The sequence below is a fragment of the Melopsittacus undulatus genome, chromosome 4 (genome assembly GCF_012275295.1).
Source record: "Melopsittacus undulatus isolate bMelUnd1 chromosome 4, bMelUnd1.mat.Z, whole genome shotgun sequence".
Lineage (NCBI taxonomy): Eukaryota > Metazoa > Chordata > Aves > Psittaciformes > Psittaculidae > Melopsittacus > Melopsittacus undulatus.
Window position 1 is genome coordinate 15,504,367 of NC_047530.1, and position 16,170 is coordinate 15,520,536.

General features: G+C 44.6%; 1 protein-coding gene across 1 annotated transcript; it reads right to left on the reverse strand.

Moving 5' to 3' along the window:
- Nucleotides 1–4: 4 nt before the first annotated feature.
- On the reverse strand, nt 5–13,596 carry RTRAF (RNA transcription, translation and transport factor). Its single transcript, XM_005152332.4, has 8 exons — nt 13,448–13,596; nt 12,418–12,542; nt 10,806–10,905; nt 9,533–9,619; nt 8,358–8,446; nt 5,233–5,301; nt 1,092–1,140; nt 5–367 (listed from the first exon to the last, which is right to left on the reverse strand). The coding sequence occupies exons 1-8, from the start codon at nt 13,506–13,508 to the stop codon at nt 213–215; spliced, it is 735 nt and encodes a 244-aa protein (XP_005152389.1). The 5' UTR covers nt 13,509–13,596; the 3' UTR covers nt 5–212.
- Between the last annotated feature and the right edge of the window lie 2,574 nt (nt 13,597–16,170).

The window sequence follows — 16,170 nt, forward strand, 5'->3', positions numbered from 1 at the left end:
CAACTCAGAGCTATTCAGAACAATTTGTCTATTTTCCCCAGCTTCATTTATTTAGAGAAAAATGATAATTCCTTAGAAGTCAGAATTCCATTTCCTGTTTTCTTTCAAAACAGTAAAAGAATACTATTTCGAACTGCATGCCAGGGTTGTACAGAGCTGTATGTAGTTCCTAATTGTACTAAGTACACAAGAGACTGAAAGCTTTTCTCTGTTCATCTCCCGACTTTCCCCAGTCTGTGGTCCGTCTTGGGATCAGCAATAATCGCCTGAACTGCTACAATCGCTTCATTAATTTTTGTTTGCAGCTCTCGGAGCTCCTCTATATGCAGCAGCCGGAGAATCTGGGCAGCTTCATTGAGAACAGCATCTGGGTGAGTTGCAGAAAGAGAAGTCGTATCAAGCATTTTCATCTGACATGAAGGACTTAAGAAAACTTTAAGTTAACGCTCTGCACTTCGTTCATGCTTATGGTTTTCATACTTGAAACAGGAAGCAACTTTCCCTGCTGCTAGAGAGGGACAGGGTGCTCTGGCAAAACCTTGCTCAGCTCCCTGCAGCCCTTTTCACAGCCATGTTCGGTCAGTATGAAACAATCCAAAAAGTAATTAAGGTGTATAGGGGGCAAAAGTGAAGCCAACCTAGAGGTGTCCCAGGTCATCTGGCTATTGCTTACAAAATAACCTATCAAGTCATACCAACTTGTACTGCTTAGGATTTGAGGTAAATTATAGAACTAAACCACAGGGAAGCAGCACAGGGGTCCTCTGCTGGTAGAAACACGATTTACACCAGTAGTGAGATGCATTCCTCCCACTTGCAAACGTGGCTGCCATTAAAAGCTGTTATTTAAACATTACTCTGAAACAACATATTCCACAGTTAAAGATTTATGCTCTTCTGTTCCAAAACAAAATGCCCAGGAGTGCTCGTAAATAACAAGCTGGGAGGGAACAATTCTTTCCACTACAGGGTTTTTTACTGTACACATTAGCTATGTATTTGACAGCAATATACTTTGTCAAAGGCAAACATCAGTATTTAGAAGTAACATGACGAGACTACTTAGAAGTAACATTAAGAGAATTGCTTACCTCCTGTGTCAAAACCAAGAATGTGTTTCTCTAAAGCAACAGGCAAACCCTTCAAAAAGAAAAAGCATATTCAAGTACAATTAGAAACATCATGCTGCATGTTTGGAAAATAAATTCAAGTGCTACAGTGGGTAGCTCTGGAGGCCACTTGAGTTTTGCTTATACAGACGTGTGTGACAACTTTGAAAAGTCATCGTGCTTGATTACACACGAGTGCCTTTGTGTCCTGAAACCTCAAACCCAGAGTATTTGTAAAGAAAAACCTTCATGCTTAATAATGCCCCGACTCATCAAACAAACCCCATTGGATACAAGCTGCCCACATTCAATCCTTAAAAGGCCAACAGCAGTACTGTGAAAGAACACCCAATCCAGCAACATCGCTAGCCAGACAAACAAAAAGCATGCACAAACCAGGCTTTCTGAGGAACTAGTGCCTTCAAACAGCTGCCAGCTTTCAAAGCACTGCCCAATTTGAAAGAACTGTAAAAATACTCCGTAATCAAGCAAGTTTCTCAAGCAGTGAACTTGCAACCTCTATCAACATCCCCAGAAGCATTTTCTCAAGTGTTAAGCTTAGGAATAAAGCTAAACGTTCCATTTTCTAAACACTTGCTTTATTAAGACAGTACAAGGAAAAGTTTCATTAGTGGTCATTTCCAAGTACTGCTCTCTTTCTTTTGCTCTCTCCAGCTGGAGAGGAGCAGCCATGCTAAACAATCACTCACCATGTTACAACATGCACATCAAATTAGAGTTCAACAATGCAAGTCTTATAATCTGCTTTTACTACCTCTGTAACTTTTATTTCCAACATTTGTCTCTGAGCATTTGCCAAATGTCTCGCATTTGGCACAACAAAACATTCAAGTTCAATACTATTAGTTCCTACAATTATGGGATTCTAAACGTTCTAAACAGTGAGGATTTATTTTAAAGGCTTTATAGACATGTAAAAAAAACCTGAGTTGATCAAACACACACTAAATACAAAACAGTGACCATTAGTCATTGAAGTTACCCCATTTTCAAAGAGTGGTTCTTTTTCATGGCTTCTTCAATAAAATGTTCAACTTCTATCTTAAAATCTAACCCACTTGTTGATAACAACACCACTAACCACAGAACAGTTTGAGTTGAAGGGACCTTAAAGCTCATTCAGTTGTAACCCCTTTGCCATAGGCAGGGACACCTTCCACTAGACGAGGTTGCTCCAAACCCCATCCAACCTGGCCTTGAACAGTGCCAGGGATGGGGCAGCCACAGCTTCTCTGAGCAGTCTGTGCCAGTGCCTCAGCACCCTCACAGGGAAGAACTTCTTTCTTATAGCAAATCTAAATCTCCCCTCTGTCAGGTTAAAGCCATTCCCCCTTGTCCTGTCCCTACATGCCTCTGTCAAAATCCCCTCTCCAGATTTCTTGTTCACCCCTTTAGGCACTGGAAGCTGCTCTAAGGTCTCTCCAGAACCTTATCTTCTCCAGGCTGAACAAGCCCAACTCTCTTAGCCTGTCAACATAGCATAGGTGCTCCAGCCCTCAGAGCATCTTTGTGGCCTCTGGATTCACCATTTCAGACAGATTCTTGCAGTATCAGGCTTCATACATAAATGTTTCAAGAAAACAGTTTTAAACATAAGGCTGCAAATTGCTCCTTCCCATCCTGGTGTGTTCTCAAAGCCATAAAAGCAGCAAAGTATTGATTCAGTCAGTTCTTTGTGGACAAATTCCCCAGGGCCACTACAGGTACCTCCAACACAGAGTGACCACAGTGCCACCTTCAGAGGTGGTCTTTTGAGACATCCTTAGATTGAGAAATGAAGAAATGAAGAAAACCTTTAAATCTGTAACTACACAGACTGCTTAATTTCACAGCCACATTTCCCTCAAAATTTAAAAATGCTGCACAGAACATTTGCAATGGGCAAACCACCACAGCAACATGTCCTGTAACTGGAAGTGTCAACAGTAAAACTAGATACTCTGAGGTGGCTTCCAGATTTCAGCGTCGGGGGAGAGAAATTATCCACTTAATTGTGTTTTCAAATATGCCCCAGGTATAGCCTTTGGGAGCATCCTTACAGTGATCCTGAAGGACATTTTTGTACCTGATACTACCTATAACACACTACAAGCCTGCCAGTATAAACCTGAATCCTGTCTAGACATGAAGTACATTGAGTTACCAGCCATTCCAGATGTAATCTAAAAAAAGCCAAAAAACCCCAAACCAGAAAACAACAAAACCCCCACCATATGTGTTATGTCTTATCTTGAAATAAGTACCTTGACAACCAAACAAGATAAATCTCATTTTACTTGGTGCATTTAAGCCACAAGCACAGCAGTTTAAGTTTCCTCACCAGAGTCCCCATATATATCCTTCAGTCAGAGAACATTTCTCAGTCTATTTTATCTTTTCCCCACCCTATCTTGATATTGCCAGGCATGCTACTCATGACATTTTGTATATAAAGCCATCTGCCATGCTGCAGTCAGACATTTATCACCTGCTTCCAGGGGCAAGGCTTATACAAAGCAGCACTGGCTAGCGTTCTGGCATTAACAAGCCAGCCAAAACCAGAAGCTCAGCTATTCCCTCTGCTTTTAAGCATTTTTCTTTATTCATCTGCTACATTACAATGTTGATGATTGCTGTTGGCACACAAAGCTGTTTTCCCACCTCCAATCCCCCACCTTTTCTCCACCTCACTTGAAATTCAGCATTTCTAACAAGAATACACTCCCAGTGACACATATCATAGTGACATACCAACCTAAGCCCTGACGATGCTCTGAACACCTATCAAATATGAACAATTCTTTGTCAAGAAAAAAAAATTCAGTGTTCCTCAAAGCAGCTAGCTTTGTCAAACACAGAAAATCCCGTTCTGATCCCTGCATATCAGCTGTGCAGCTATGCAAACAGCAAATAAAAGCAGCTTTTTATTAACATTTGTTATCAAAAGTTAAATGAACACATCAATCTCAGCTGCTTTCATATTTTCCTGCTCGTTTGACAGTTTTATGGATATACAAAACCAAAGCTTTGATGTTCCAATGCTTCTTCTACTGCACTACAACTTAAGAGCACCTGGAATTGCTACTTAGTACATAAGCAATATTATGGCAGTAAGTAAAGCATAAACTGTTCTGAGCAGCTGCTAGAAAAGATGAAGGGATCTGCGCTCTTTGACCAGATCCACTTTCTTTAGCAGGGATGCTTCTAAACATACACCTGCACAGCAAGAGAGGCCACATTCCCTACTGCACCCAAGAACTAATGCAGCAGCTGCTGTGCCATATGCCAGAGGGAAAAGCTGGAAAACTGGGATATTTAAGAAATGACAGTCTGAAAAACCACAGCCATCATTTAGAACATCCTGCCTGTGGTTAGAAAATAACTCTGCGAAATCTGAGGTTTAAGTGCATACGTTTCTTTCCCCACCTCTTTTTGGGGAAGAGCAGGAGAAAGGAATTGGACATAGAATCATAGAATAGTTAGGATTGGAAAGGACCTTAAGATCATCTAGTTCCAATCCCCCTGCCATGGGCAGGGACACCTCACACTAAATCATATCACCCAAGGGTTCGTCCAACCTGGCCTTGAACACTGCCAGGGATGGAGCATTCACAACCTCCCTGGGCAACCCATTCCAGCACCTCACCACCCTAAGAGTAAAGAATGTATTCCTTATATCACATCCCTCAAACACATACAAGGTGCACGTATGAGGCAAAACGCTCCACAGAAGGAATGTTTCAATCTGTTTATGCAGCCAGTGCTGCTGATTCTGAGGAAAAGCTGGGTCACACATTTGTCTGCACACTGCCAGCCTGCTGCACTGAACAGTAAGGGTAATCCTCTAGCAAGTAACTAGGCAGGGAACAGCTAGTTACTGATATATCATATCAGAATACCTTTTTGTATTCAACTGAAACAAAAAAAGCTTTGCAAACTACTCTCCATAATCCTCTGGGTCTTTTCGAATCAGGATGGCAAAGATAAAGGAAGGTTCCACCACCATCCTAAACAAAGTGTTTAAACAGAATTGGTTTCGACTGAGATGATGGACATTTCTGCTTACACTTCTTCCCTCAATACAGAACAACTGGCACTAGACTCATGCAGTGTATATACGAACCTCCTTGGACTGACTGGCCTTCGCTATGGCGTCCTGCGTCAAGCGCTCTTGAACCAAAATGCGAATTGCCTAGGAAAAACATTGAAGGTGAGAGTCATTTATTTATTTCTTGATGTGTTTCTCTGCAATTCCAAGGGAAACATTGTAACCCAGCATCACCTCAAACCCACCATTCTGTGAAGAACTTCTTGGAAAACTCTTTCAGACCTTAAACCTTTTCAAATAGCACTATACTTTGCAAGTAGTATCTTACACAGGTGTCATTTCTTTGGCTGTGGGAAGCAGCTTAACCAGAAGAGACAAGGGCATCACACTATTAATTTCAGCCACTGATGGGCCAAAACCTGCAAGGTACTAGGAACAGTCATAAAGCTTGTGTTTTTTAGAACGGAGAATAGGAGGCTCAGGCAAGACCTTATTGTTCTCTACAGCTACCTGGAAGGAGGCTGCAGTGAGGTGAGGGTTCGTCTCTTCTCGCAAGTAACAAACAATTGGATGAGAGGAAACAGCCTCAAGCTGTGCCAGATAAGGTTTAGGTTGGATATTAGGAAAAATGTCTTCACCAAAAGGGTTTTTAAGCACTGGAACAGGCTGCCCAGGGAAGTGGTGGAGTCACCAACCCTGGAGGGATTTAGGAGTTGTAGATGTGGCACTCAGGGACATGGTTTAGTGGTGGACTTGGCAGTGCTGGGTTACTGGTTCGACTTGATGATCTTAATGGTGACCTCAACGATTCTATGACTACAGAATGAGCTAATCACAATCCCAAAGCAGCAGCACCATCTTTATTGTTCCTAGAACACACACCTTTAATGCTGCAGCAACACAGTTTCTTCAGGAACCAAATCCTGCTATCAGCATCTTTTAGCAGGTGCTGAACCATCTTCCACATGCAGAGAAACCTGGAGCAAGGCTACACACCCAGGTTTTAAAAAAGACTGAGAGCAGAAAGGAGTTATTTTTAGATACACGAACAAGAACAGCCTTGATTTTAACAATCCTGCTGCTCATCTCTTTCTACTGGCTCCAGTACATAGCATGAAATTGTATCAGAGCTACCAGTTACTGAAACCTACAGCTGTAAATGCCTCTAAAAGTAACTGAAGGAATATCATGCAGGCAGACTTCTACCAGAAGAACTGGGTCTGTCAAACACATTCCTCAAACTTTCCCTGATGAGTAGCCAAATGTGACAGAAGCAGTCTTACTGCTTCGTGTCTTTCTCCCAAGATTTCTCCTGGTTCTGATCATGATTAAAGTTGAAATGATACCAGAAAGATGTCACCGAATACTTCCAGAAATCTTTCTAACTGAAGGGAGTAGCCTGGACAAGAGTGATTTGATGAGGAGTTTAACTTTAAATTCCAGCAGTGAAACCAGACCCTGTGTAAGAATTTTGAGTGCCTTTTGCATTAGAAAATGATATCCAACTGTGTTATGCAGATGCTTTCTGATGAACTTCCTCAATTTAAATTAATAAAACGAGAGTCCAGATAGCTCTTTGCCCACTCTGGTCAAGGTCTGGCAGATCTGTAGCATGCTTGCACCCTCTGGCCTCCCCTAAACATCCACTCCCCAGTGTCCAAGACTGAACAGGGATCATAAATTCTCTGCAAATGTGCTTACTGTGGTGGTACAAAATTTAAAAGATTTCACTGTTGCATCCTAATACCATCAAACACTGAAAACCAGCATTGCTATTGCCCCTGTAACATGAACTGCCATTGCAGAAATCTATTCTCACTGTAATTAAAAGCAAGAAAGTTTCAGGCTGGTGATTTTGCTCAACCACTTCTGTCTGAGAAAAGTGAGACTAGAAATGTAGCAACAGTGACAGAAATGTAGACAGTAGAAACCCCATTCTGGTCACTTCAAGCTGCTAGTACCAAATTAGATGGTATTAGATGGTTGTACCCAGATACCGTTAACCTTGAGACAATCCTCTAAGCCCACCTGAAGGAACTCTGTCTAATAAGAGCGGAGCTCATGCTGCAGATCCTCATTTTCACCATTCACAGGGTTTCTTCTCTCTCTAACTGATACCTCTTTTCACTGATTTTTGTAGGGATTTAGGTCTGGAGATTTTTGGTAGGGGGTTAACATACGAGATCTCCACCACTCTTCAAAGACTGATGAAGGGTTCAAAGGCTAGTTTGGGAAAGCAAAGGAGTATACCACACTGAAGAAAATGAGAAAGTGATTGATGGGATAATTGCAGGCTGTCATTTCATTAAGAAACCAGGCTAGGGTGGTAATACTGTTAAGCATACCTCTTACAGACTTAACACACACTATATAAACTTCACTACCCATGGCATTTAGTTTCTCAAAGAAGAATTTGGAATCATCATAGGTGCTGTAACAAATGGATCTTATTTTTTTTCAGTGAAATGAGTTTATTTTGGTGCCAAACAAAACTAAGCTTATTTACGTATTATGGCAGGACCAAGGAGGAACTCAGGACTGCGAGTCTCAGTAAATTCAGTACTTCAAAAACACAGTACAGGTTTGACCCAAAATTAACAGCTAACTATGGAGAGGTCCACCAGTAAGGTACAAATTTTCTCAGTCATAAAAAAGATGCTTTAGAAAATTAATTAGCCTATTTACCACATTTAAAAGCCATGGTTAGTTGTCAAACTGACTTCAGTCATGAGAGAGTCAACAGTTCATAGGACAAAAAAAGGAGGAAGAAGCCTTTAACCGTGGTTACTCCCTAGGATGTTTGTTTTAAAAAAAACAGCCTTTGCATCACTCAGCTTCTATGTCTTCAAGTTTCAATTAACCACTAACATTAGAATACAATCTTCTCCTTTGAGCATGTTCCTCAACACTTCTGAGGATCATTAAAAACACAAAGAATACTTCAAATTTGGAACAACAGTTCTCAGTGTTGGAACTCCAGTAACTCAGCTACAAATGAACTGCTTACCAAGATAATTATCCATTAATTTCCATGATTTATATTGTGTTCCTATATGCTCCAACAGGCACATACAGGATGAGTTTTACTTTCTATTTTTGCTTCAAAAGTCCTAATTTAGTTCTGCACCACAAGCTATTACACATATATCAGCCACTGGGGAAAAGAAGGAAGAAAGGAGGTATAAAACTGTGAAACTTACCTTAAGCATTACCAAGTAATCATCATGTCGCTGAATTTGAAGGAGATTAGCTAAAGCCATCACTCCAGCCTTGAAATCAGGATTATTCACTGCAAAAAATGATGATTATTAAAAATATGTGCTAGTTTAACTGGCTCCAAAAGGCAGAACTGGCTTCCTGACTCCCTGGTATGGTATTGTTCTCAAGAACGGGTAAAGCCATGAATAAACGGCAGTGAGCAACAACTTAGTCTAGCTACAAAGCAACCAAAGTGTGCGTCAGGCTTCATAATCACGTTGCAGAACAACATCCAAACACAAGCAGCATTGTTTTCAACACCAAACACACTGTGTATGTTCTAGTGTACAATAAACTGAAAATAAAGCAAATTATACAAAGATATTCTTTTTTCTGTATCTTTCTCTCACTGCAAAGAACTGTGCTGGGTGAGGGTAGGACCAATTCCTAGCTGTCTTTCTGTAGAAGGAGGAATGGGAGAAGACATGGGGGATTTTGGGCTAATTTTAGTAATTATTTTCCACCACTTCCATTATTGTGAATGCACCTAGCAGTCAAAATAAAGTGATGAGAGGTACAGCTGCGGAAGACCAAGCCAACATGTAGTATCCTGACAGTATTGAAATAGTCTGCCATCACATTTCCTTAGCTTTGTTTAAGATCTATTACAGTCTATAGTCAAAAGGAATCTTGCTATTTCACCCTAACCTGGAGCAAACACTCATTGTTTATACAGCTCTCTGCAAAGCTGTTTAGGTAAACACCCTTCAGCTGCTTCCTCATTGCCTGAGAAGAGCCCTCCCAACTTAATGTTATCTAACCAAGTGTCTAGGCACCTCTTACTGCTGGGAAAGATCCTCCCCTTAGCCCTTCTTCTTTCCCAACAGGAGAAGCTCTGTATCAGTGCAGTAGGATTTTCATGGAGCAGTTCCTCTTCCCTTAAGTAGGAACACAGACAAGTGGAAACAAGTAACTCTCAAAACACTGTTCACAGAGAGGCAGTTTCAGCCAGCAGTCAAAGAACATATGAACTCTGCATTCCTAAAGCTTTAAATGGGGCTTTAAAGAATTGTATCTATCAAAGTATTAGAAAAACTTAAAGTCTGAAGAACACCACATAGGCCATAGAGCACATTCCCACATGATGTACCCATACAGTAGGTTGCTGCACACTTACCATCCAAGTTAATCAGCGGTTCTGCAGCTTTGGCTGTATTATCAGTATTTTTAGCACCATCTGGGGTAGAATCCTTATATTTATCAGCTGTTAAATTAAGAAGCAAACATGAGCACCATTAGAACTAGTGACAAAATTAACTCGTTATAAGTTTAGTACCAAGCTGTAGTTTGCTACAGCTGTATTTCTGAGGTGTGGTAATTGCCCAGGAGCCTTATGGGTTCATACACTGACATTCTGGAGTTCCCTACTAATGTGTCCAAAGGCTGCCATTCTAATGAGCTACCCCAACAGCTCCCATCTGCATAAATCTTGTGCGCTATCCAAGAGCAGCAGTAAAGCAGGCTCCACACTTATGCAGGACATTCTGCTCTTGATTAAGGGTCCTCCTACAGTCTTCATCACAGAAGGCGGAACAAGCTGCACTGACAGTTCTACCACTTTGAAAATCCATCATTCCAACCAGCACTCTGCCTCAATCAGCAGTGTATGGAGGGCTCAAGAACTACAGACTGAAGCTGGTTCTGATCAGTGAGTACAGCATTTCCAGTGAAGGCATTGTTTTATAGACTGCAGCATTCATCTACAATCCACACAGGGGTTTTCCAAGACCTCCTGGCTCCTCCATCTTTATGTAACCCTGAGTCACAGGCAGCTCGCTTTCTCCATCAATGAAGGAATGAGAAACAGTTCTACAGATTGCAGGTATTTAAGTCCCGCCCCTGTCTTGAGCAGACCTCAGCCCTGCCCAAGGAATTAAAGGTAACGGAAAACAGTACTTTGGCTGTTATTATGTTTACCACCAGTAATTACGTTTTTATCTACACTTTCATTATAAGGAAATGAGCTGCTGCTGACTGTTGAGATTTAACTCAACCTCTTCATAACCTTGCCTTACTTCCCAAGAGTTCTGCATCTATTCCCTGTAAAACAAGGCTCTAAGAATAACTTATTTGAATAAATGTAGTACTACAGAAAATGCATTTAATACACTTTAGAGTAAGTTCGCGTAAAGGCAATCCCATGGGAAGAAGGGTATAAATATATACAATAGGTTTTGCTATATCCAGAAATAAAGTATTAAATGCAAATACTGTCCCACAGGAGCAGTAGTTCACATCTGAACATGGTGCAAAACTAAGCAGATGAAATCATATTTTCTTTTAAGAAAGCAACATACTTTTGACATTGTGTTAATCTGACAAATACTTCCCAAAATTAAACAGAAAACCCCTGCTTCCCTATCATTTTGAAGTATTAAATTCACTCATACCATTATCTCCATACTCGAGCCTAACTGCTAAGCCGAGCAGCCAGTCCACTGTTTCTTGTCGCTCTTGTATTTTGACAGGACAGTTTACATCTTTCATATACTAAGGAGCAGAAAGAGGAGAAAACAAATAGCTGTTATGGACCTGCATGAATTAGGGAGGAGCACAGAACTGTTCTGTCAAGTCACTTTCTCACAGACCTTACAGTTGTTAACAACAAGCAACACTGAAATGTCCTGCTGCAGCATCCCATCTATCTCACACGTCTGAGCCCTCCAATCCACCAATAGCTCAAGCCTGCCATTTAGTGGCACCTGCTTTTTAATGAATGTTACTCATTGTCAGACAGCAACCAGAGAAACAAAAATGCCCCTTTCTTTGCTATCTGTTCATGTTATGCAGTAAGTGGAGGCAAAAGAAAGGACAGAGAACAAAATCACAGCAAAAATTTACCATCTAAAGCAGGAAGGAGGAATGATGCTACCTAAGGCTGTCACAATGTTGATATAAAAGGATTCTGGGGGCAGCAGAAGTCATTTTTGCCTTCTTACGGACTGTGTACAACAGGAGGGAAAAATGTGTCTGGGACACTATCCTTCTGAATCCAGAACACAGGACCCAGCCCAAACTGCTACAAAGACTAACAAAATCTAGGATACAGAAATATTCTGCTGTGCCCCTTGGCTGGAAGGAGAGAAGTGCCCCTTGGCTGAAAGAAGTGCCCCATAGCCTCTACTTTGGCAGCACGGAGGGAAAGGTCATCAGGGGCTAGAGAGCACTATCAGGCAGAGACCCCCAGGCAGGAACACAGAGAGTCTGGCCAAGCCAGGAAAGATACCAGTGACACTACAACAGTGCCAGCTGCCAGTAATTCTAACAGCATGTGCACTCATGCATGTGATATTAGAACACTTTAGGCTCCTCCCTGCAAAGCACAAGCACTGTAACTCCAGTCTTCCTGGGCAATGAGCAAAACATGCAGTTCCAGGGTTAAAAAAAAGTTAGATGAATGAGCACTGAGCATTACTGAGCAGCATTTCCAGCTCCTTGCAGGGCTGTGTTGAGAGAAAGCAAAGAGAAGCAAGAGGGAATGCTCAAGAGCTTTGTGGTGACTTGGAATGCTCAATAAGTCTTCAGGAGATCACTCACTACTTGCCACACTGAGTGCTTAGCAGAGCAAACCCATCTATCTGAAATAATAAGAGGTGCAGAGATAAGCAGACGTAGCCTTCTTGAGCAGCTTTCTTGCACACGCTTGCAATGCCTACAAATACTTTAGCCTAATCCATTTTCCTTTTGGTACATAAGAATCATGAATGTAGAAAAGCTGTTTATTTGTAGTCAATCTTTCTACTTCAAGAACTGAACCGAATCAGGAAAAAAAAAATCATTAGAATGGATACCCCACCTATTGCCAAACAAAGCTGAACAAAAACTCTGTACAAAAAGTTCTACTGTCTTAACTCCTACAGTTTGATTTTAATAATACATTTACATTCCTAGAAATGCAAAAGTTCAGAGACAGGACAAACAAGAGTCACATTCTACAACTACAGCAGCTATTAACTGTCATTTACATCATCAGTTGGAACTGTGTTTGAAACAATGAAATACCTTTTCAAATGATTTGGGCCAGTCATCGCTGTGTATGTTTCTCAGGTTCCCTCGGTCTTCAATCTTGTAGTGTCTGATTTTCTGGTCTTCCAGCCAGACAATAAAATTTCTGAATTCTGTTTCATCTGTTGGGAGAAGTAAACAAAGCAAAATTTAACCAACACCTTAAAGGCAAGAACAAGCCCTTAAGTTTTGATCTGGTTCATAAAAATACTGATGCCCCAGAGCACCTTCATATTTTACCACTAATATACACACACTGAAATCATGTACTCCAGGACAACTCTCTGATCAAAACTCAACAATAATTGTTTCTTATTTTTTAAGTCCATTCTAATTGGCTATGGCTGACTAACTACACTAAAAGTCATCAGCCATCACATTGTTTTTATTGGGAATGTAGTTATAACTTAAACAAAGGAAAGGTGAAACAATGATATACTTGGTTCCTAACACTGTTGGCTAGCCACACGTTACATATACCAGTAACCCCCCCTGAGCTGAGGGAGCTTTCTGCATGACTCCTGCCCGTTACACCACATGAACTAAGACTCTTCTTGGGAAAAGACTAAGAACAGCAACAATATCGTCTGTCCCTGCATTGCAACCCTCCTTCCGCTCCACCCTCGAACAAGGCTCAGACACCCAAACTGCGCACACCACGATAACGCCTGGGGTTCCCGGCTTTTCCGGCCTAAACTCGGCATCTTTTCCTGATCACTATGCTGCGGCTGAACCCTGCGCGCAGAGCGACGCACTAAGGCCCGGAGCCCAGCAGACCCTCCCGGCCTCCATCTCCCTTCCTCGCTCCCCCTCCACGGTAGACATGGAAACACCGCGGAGATGAGGGTGGGACGCTTCCCCGCGTTGAGGCGAAGGGACACGGATAAAAAGGACGAGGGGCCCCGGCAATCCCCGGCCTCGGAGAGGGGCACGGGGAGCCGGGTCCGTGGCTACGTGAGGAGAGCGGCGGGAAGGGAGGGCTGGGGAGGAAGCCACGGCGCCCCGAAGCCCCGCCGCCGCCGCTCACCCCTGCAGTTGAAGCCGGCCGGGTTGTGGTAGTCGAGCGCAGAGAGCTTGCGACGGAACATGGCGGCACCGGCGCCTCCGCTGACAGCCGGGCCCCGTCACTCGCTGCGCTCCGGCCAGGCCCACAGGCCTTACGGGAAGGAACACCCCCCTGCCCCGCTTTCTGCCTGCCCATTGGCCAGTGCGCATTGAGCGGCAGCTTCTACAGCCAACCAGAGCGCGGAGGGTGCTGCCGGGAAGGGAAAGTGGCGCTTCATCCAGCTTTATTGACACGACGGCAGGAGGACAGCGACAGGGGGTGGGGCCTCGGCAGGGGGCGGAGCTAGGGCGCGTAGGGGCCGGTGTGCAGGCGGCAACGGGAGGCTGTGTGATGTGCGCTGTGCTGAGAGCACTGAGGGATGCTGAGCTGTAACTGGGAGCACTAGAGAGCGCTGGGCTGTACCGGGGAGCGCTGGGCTGTACCGGGGAGCGCTGGGCTGTACCGGGGAGCGCTGAGCTGTACCGGGGAGCGCTGAGCTGTACCGGGGAGCAGTGAGCTGTACTGATAAGTACTGGGCTGTACTGATGAGTACTGGGCTGTACTGGGGAGCGCTGGGCTGTACCGGGGAGCGCTGAGCTGTACTGGGGAGCGCTGAGCTGTACTGGGGAGCAGTGAGCTGTACTGATAAGTACTGGGCTGTACTGATGAGTACTGGGCTGTACTGGGGAGCAGTGGGGTACTGCACTAGCCAGTGCTGCATGTGGGGCTAGAGGGCACGGGCGCTTGTCCCCAGCCGCAGCACTGAGCCATGCCTTGTGCCGGCAGCAAGAGCTGTGGGGAATGAGGAGTCACAGGTTGGCCATGTATGGGGTCTTTGCTGCTGTCCTCAGGAGGGTTGTGGCTCCTGGTCACTCTAACATGCACCAACACCACTGCAAACGCCAGGGAGTCCCTCATGAAGTTCGGCAAGAACAGAACTGACCTTTCAGGAGGGGGAAAAGCCAGCCCAGCAGAGAAGGGGTGCTTATTTTCTCTTCTTGGTGTGCTCTCTGGGGTTTAGAAACCCAGCCTTCCTCCATAGTCTTCAAACCATGCGTGAGTCATCCTTATTTCACACAGATCCTTCCCAGCCTGGAGCTGTCTCAGCAGCTCCAACATCCTCCTGGGAAGCAGCAAAAGGAGTTTCTTCACAGGGATGGGCAGGAGGTGAGCCTGAAGTCCCCCACCCCCGCTCCTTTCCTTGCCACTTCCATCTTGGAATTAAACCATTTTCCATGTGACTGCTGCTGCTGCAGGCTTTGCTCCCAGGTATACTTCAGTCATCTCTTGGGGGGGGGGGGGGTGTCTTTTACGACCACGAGGACTTTTTGCTCTAGTAGCATCTTGCAGAAGAGCTCTGCACTAAGAGCCAGCCAGCAGGTGAAGGATCCGTGTTCAAGGGTGGTTTTGTGTGGAGATGGTCATGAGCCTGGGATAGGAATGAGACCATCCCCACCCCTCATCCCTCCCAGACTAGGGTGGCACTTCACAGACGTGGTGCTGACAGCGCAACGAGCCACTGCAATATTCATCCTGACATTTCTCTCCATGCCAGCCCTTCCCAGCGCTCCAGCTGGCAGTCAGCACAGCCACCGGTACTGCACTGCAGTGAAAGGGTGGCATGGGGCTGAGCCAAAACCTCCCCACGGCTGCCCCGAGACCCAGGGGGAACTGTGCAGGCTTCTGCCTCCATTTAGGACCATTCCTCTCCCATTCATTGTATCTCCTCTGGCTTGTTCCTGGAGTGGTTTAACTGAGGGCAGGGGCTCCTCACAAAGAGTCGGTTCTGCCTCCTTCAGCTTTCAGAGCCATAGCCCATGAGCACCTTAGCGTGTCGCTGACACACACACAGAGGGTGACATACAAGTGAGCAGCAAAGGGGCAAAGTCTCTAGCATAGCTAAAAGGAGCTTGGGACTGTCCCTGGGGTGTGTGGCTATCTGAGGGCACATGCTCTCAGCCACATGGATGTCACATGTTGTCCATCCCAGCAAGGGGGACCAGCAGCAGAGGTCATGAAACCTCTGCATAGGTGTGGGGGGCCAAATATACAGGTCCCATGCCTGCAGAAGGATGAGGCTCTCCAGCCTTCCTCCTCCTCCTCTCTTGCCTTCATCACCCTCAGGATAGCTCTTGCCCTTCCTAACCCATCCTGGTTTTCCCCTCCCCTCCCATGCTGCAAATATAATGTTCTTGTATCTAATGAATGCAATCAGTGCAAATGGGTTTATTCTAATTAACAAGCCCTACAGGGCCTGGTGCTGGCACTGGGGTAGGCAACAGAATGGCTTGCAGGGAGCAACATCTCACCTCTGCTTTCCCTGGGTGTTCCACACCTCCTCCAGCTCAGCAAGATGCTACTGGCTTGGCAGTGCTGCTGCTGCTCTGGAGCTGAAGCCTGGGGAGGTGAAGATGAAACAGAACAAGCCTTGGCAATGGAGAAGAGCCAGCGAGGTATGGCAGCAGCTGAACACTGCCTGGCTTGGCACACCAAGCAGCTGAGGTGTTGCAGGAGCGACAGTTGGTTTGCTCCTTCGCAGTGACACCAATGTTTTTGCTTTTAAGCTGGCCTAATGGACACAGCAAGGGATGGGGAGCTGAGGGTCAAGCCTGCCAGAGCAGGAAAGTCAGGGCATGCTTCTTCTGTCTCCCCAGGAGTGGACAACATTGACCTCTTGCTGAAATGCAATTAACATGCATAGAAAA

Coding starts and splice junctions, on each gene's coding strand:
- RTRAF (XM_005152332.4), bottom strand. CDS start 13,508: ATGTTCCGTCGCAAGCTCTCTGCGCTCGACTACCACAACCCGGCCGGC. Junction 8,447..9,532: donor ACCGCTGATTAACTTGGATG/GTAAGTGTGCAG, acceptor CATTTTTTGCAG/TGAATAATCCTGATTTCAAG. Junction 368..1,091: donor TCTTGGTTTTGACACAGGAG/GTAAGCAATTCT, acceptor CAACTCACCCAG/ATGCTGTTCTCAATGAAGCT.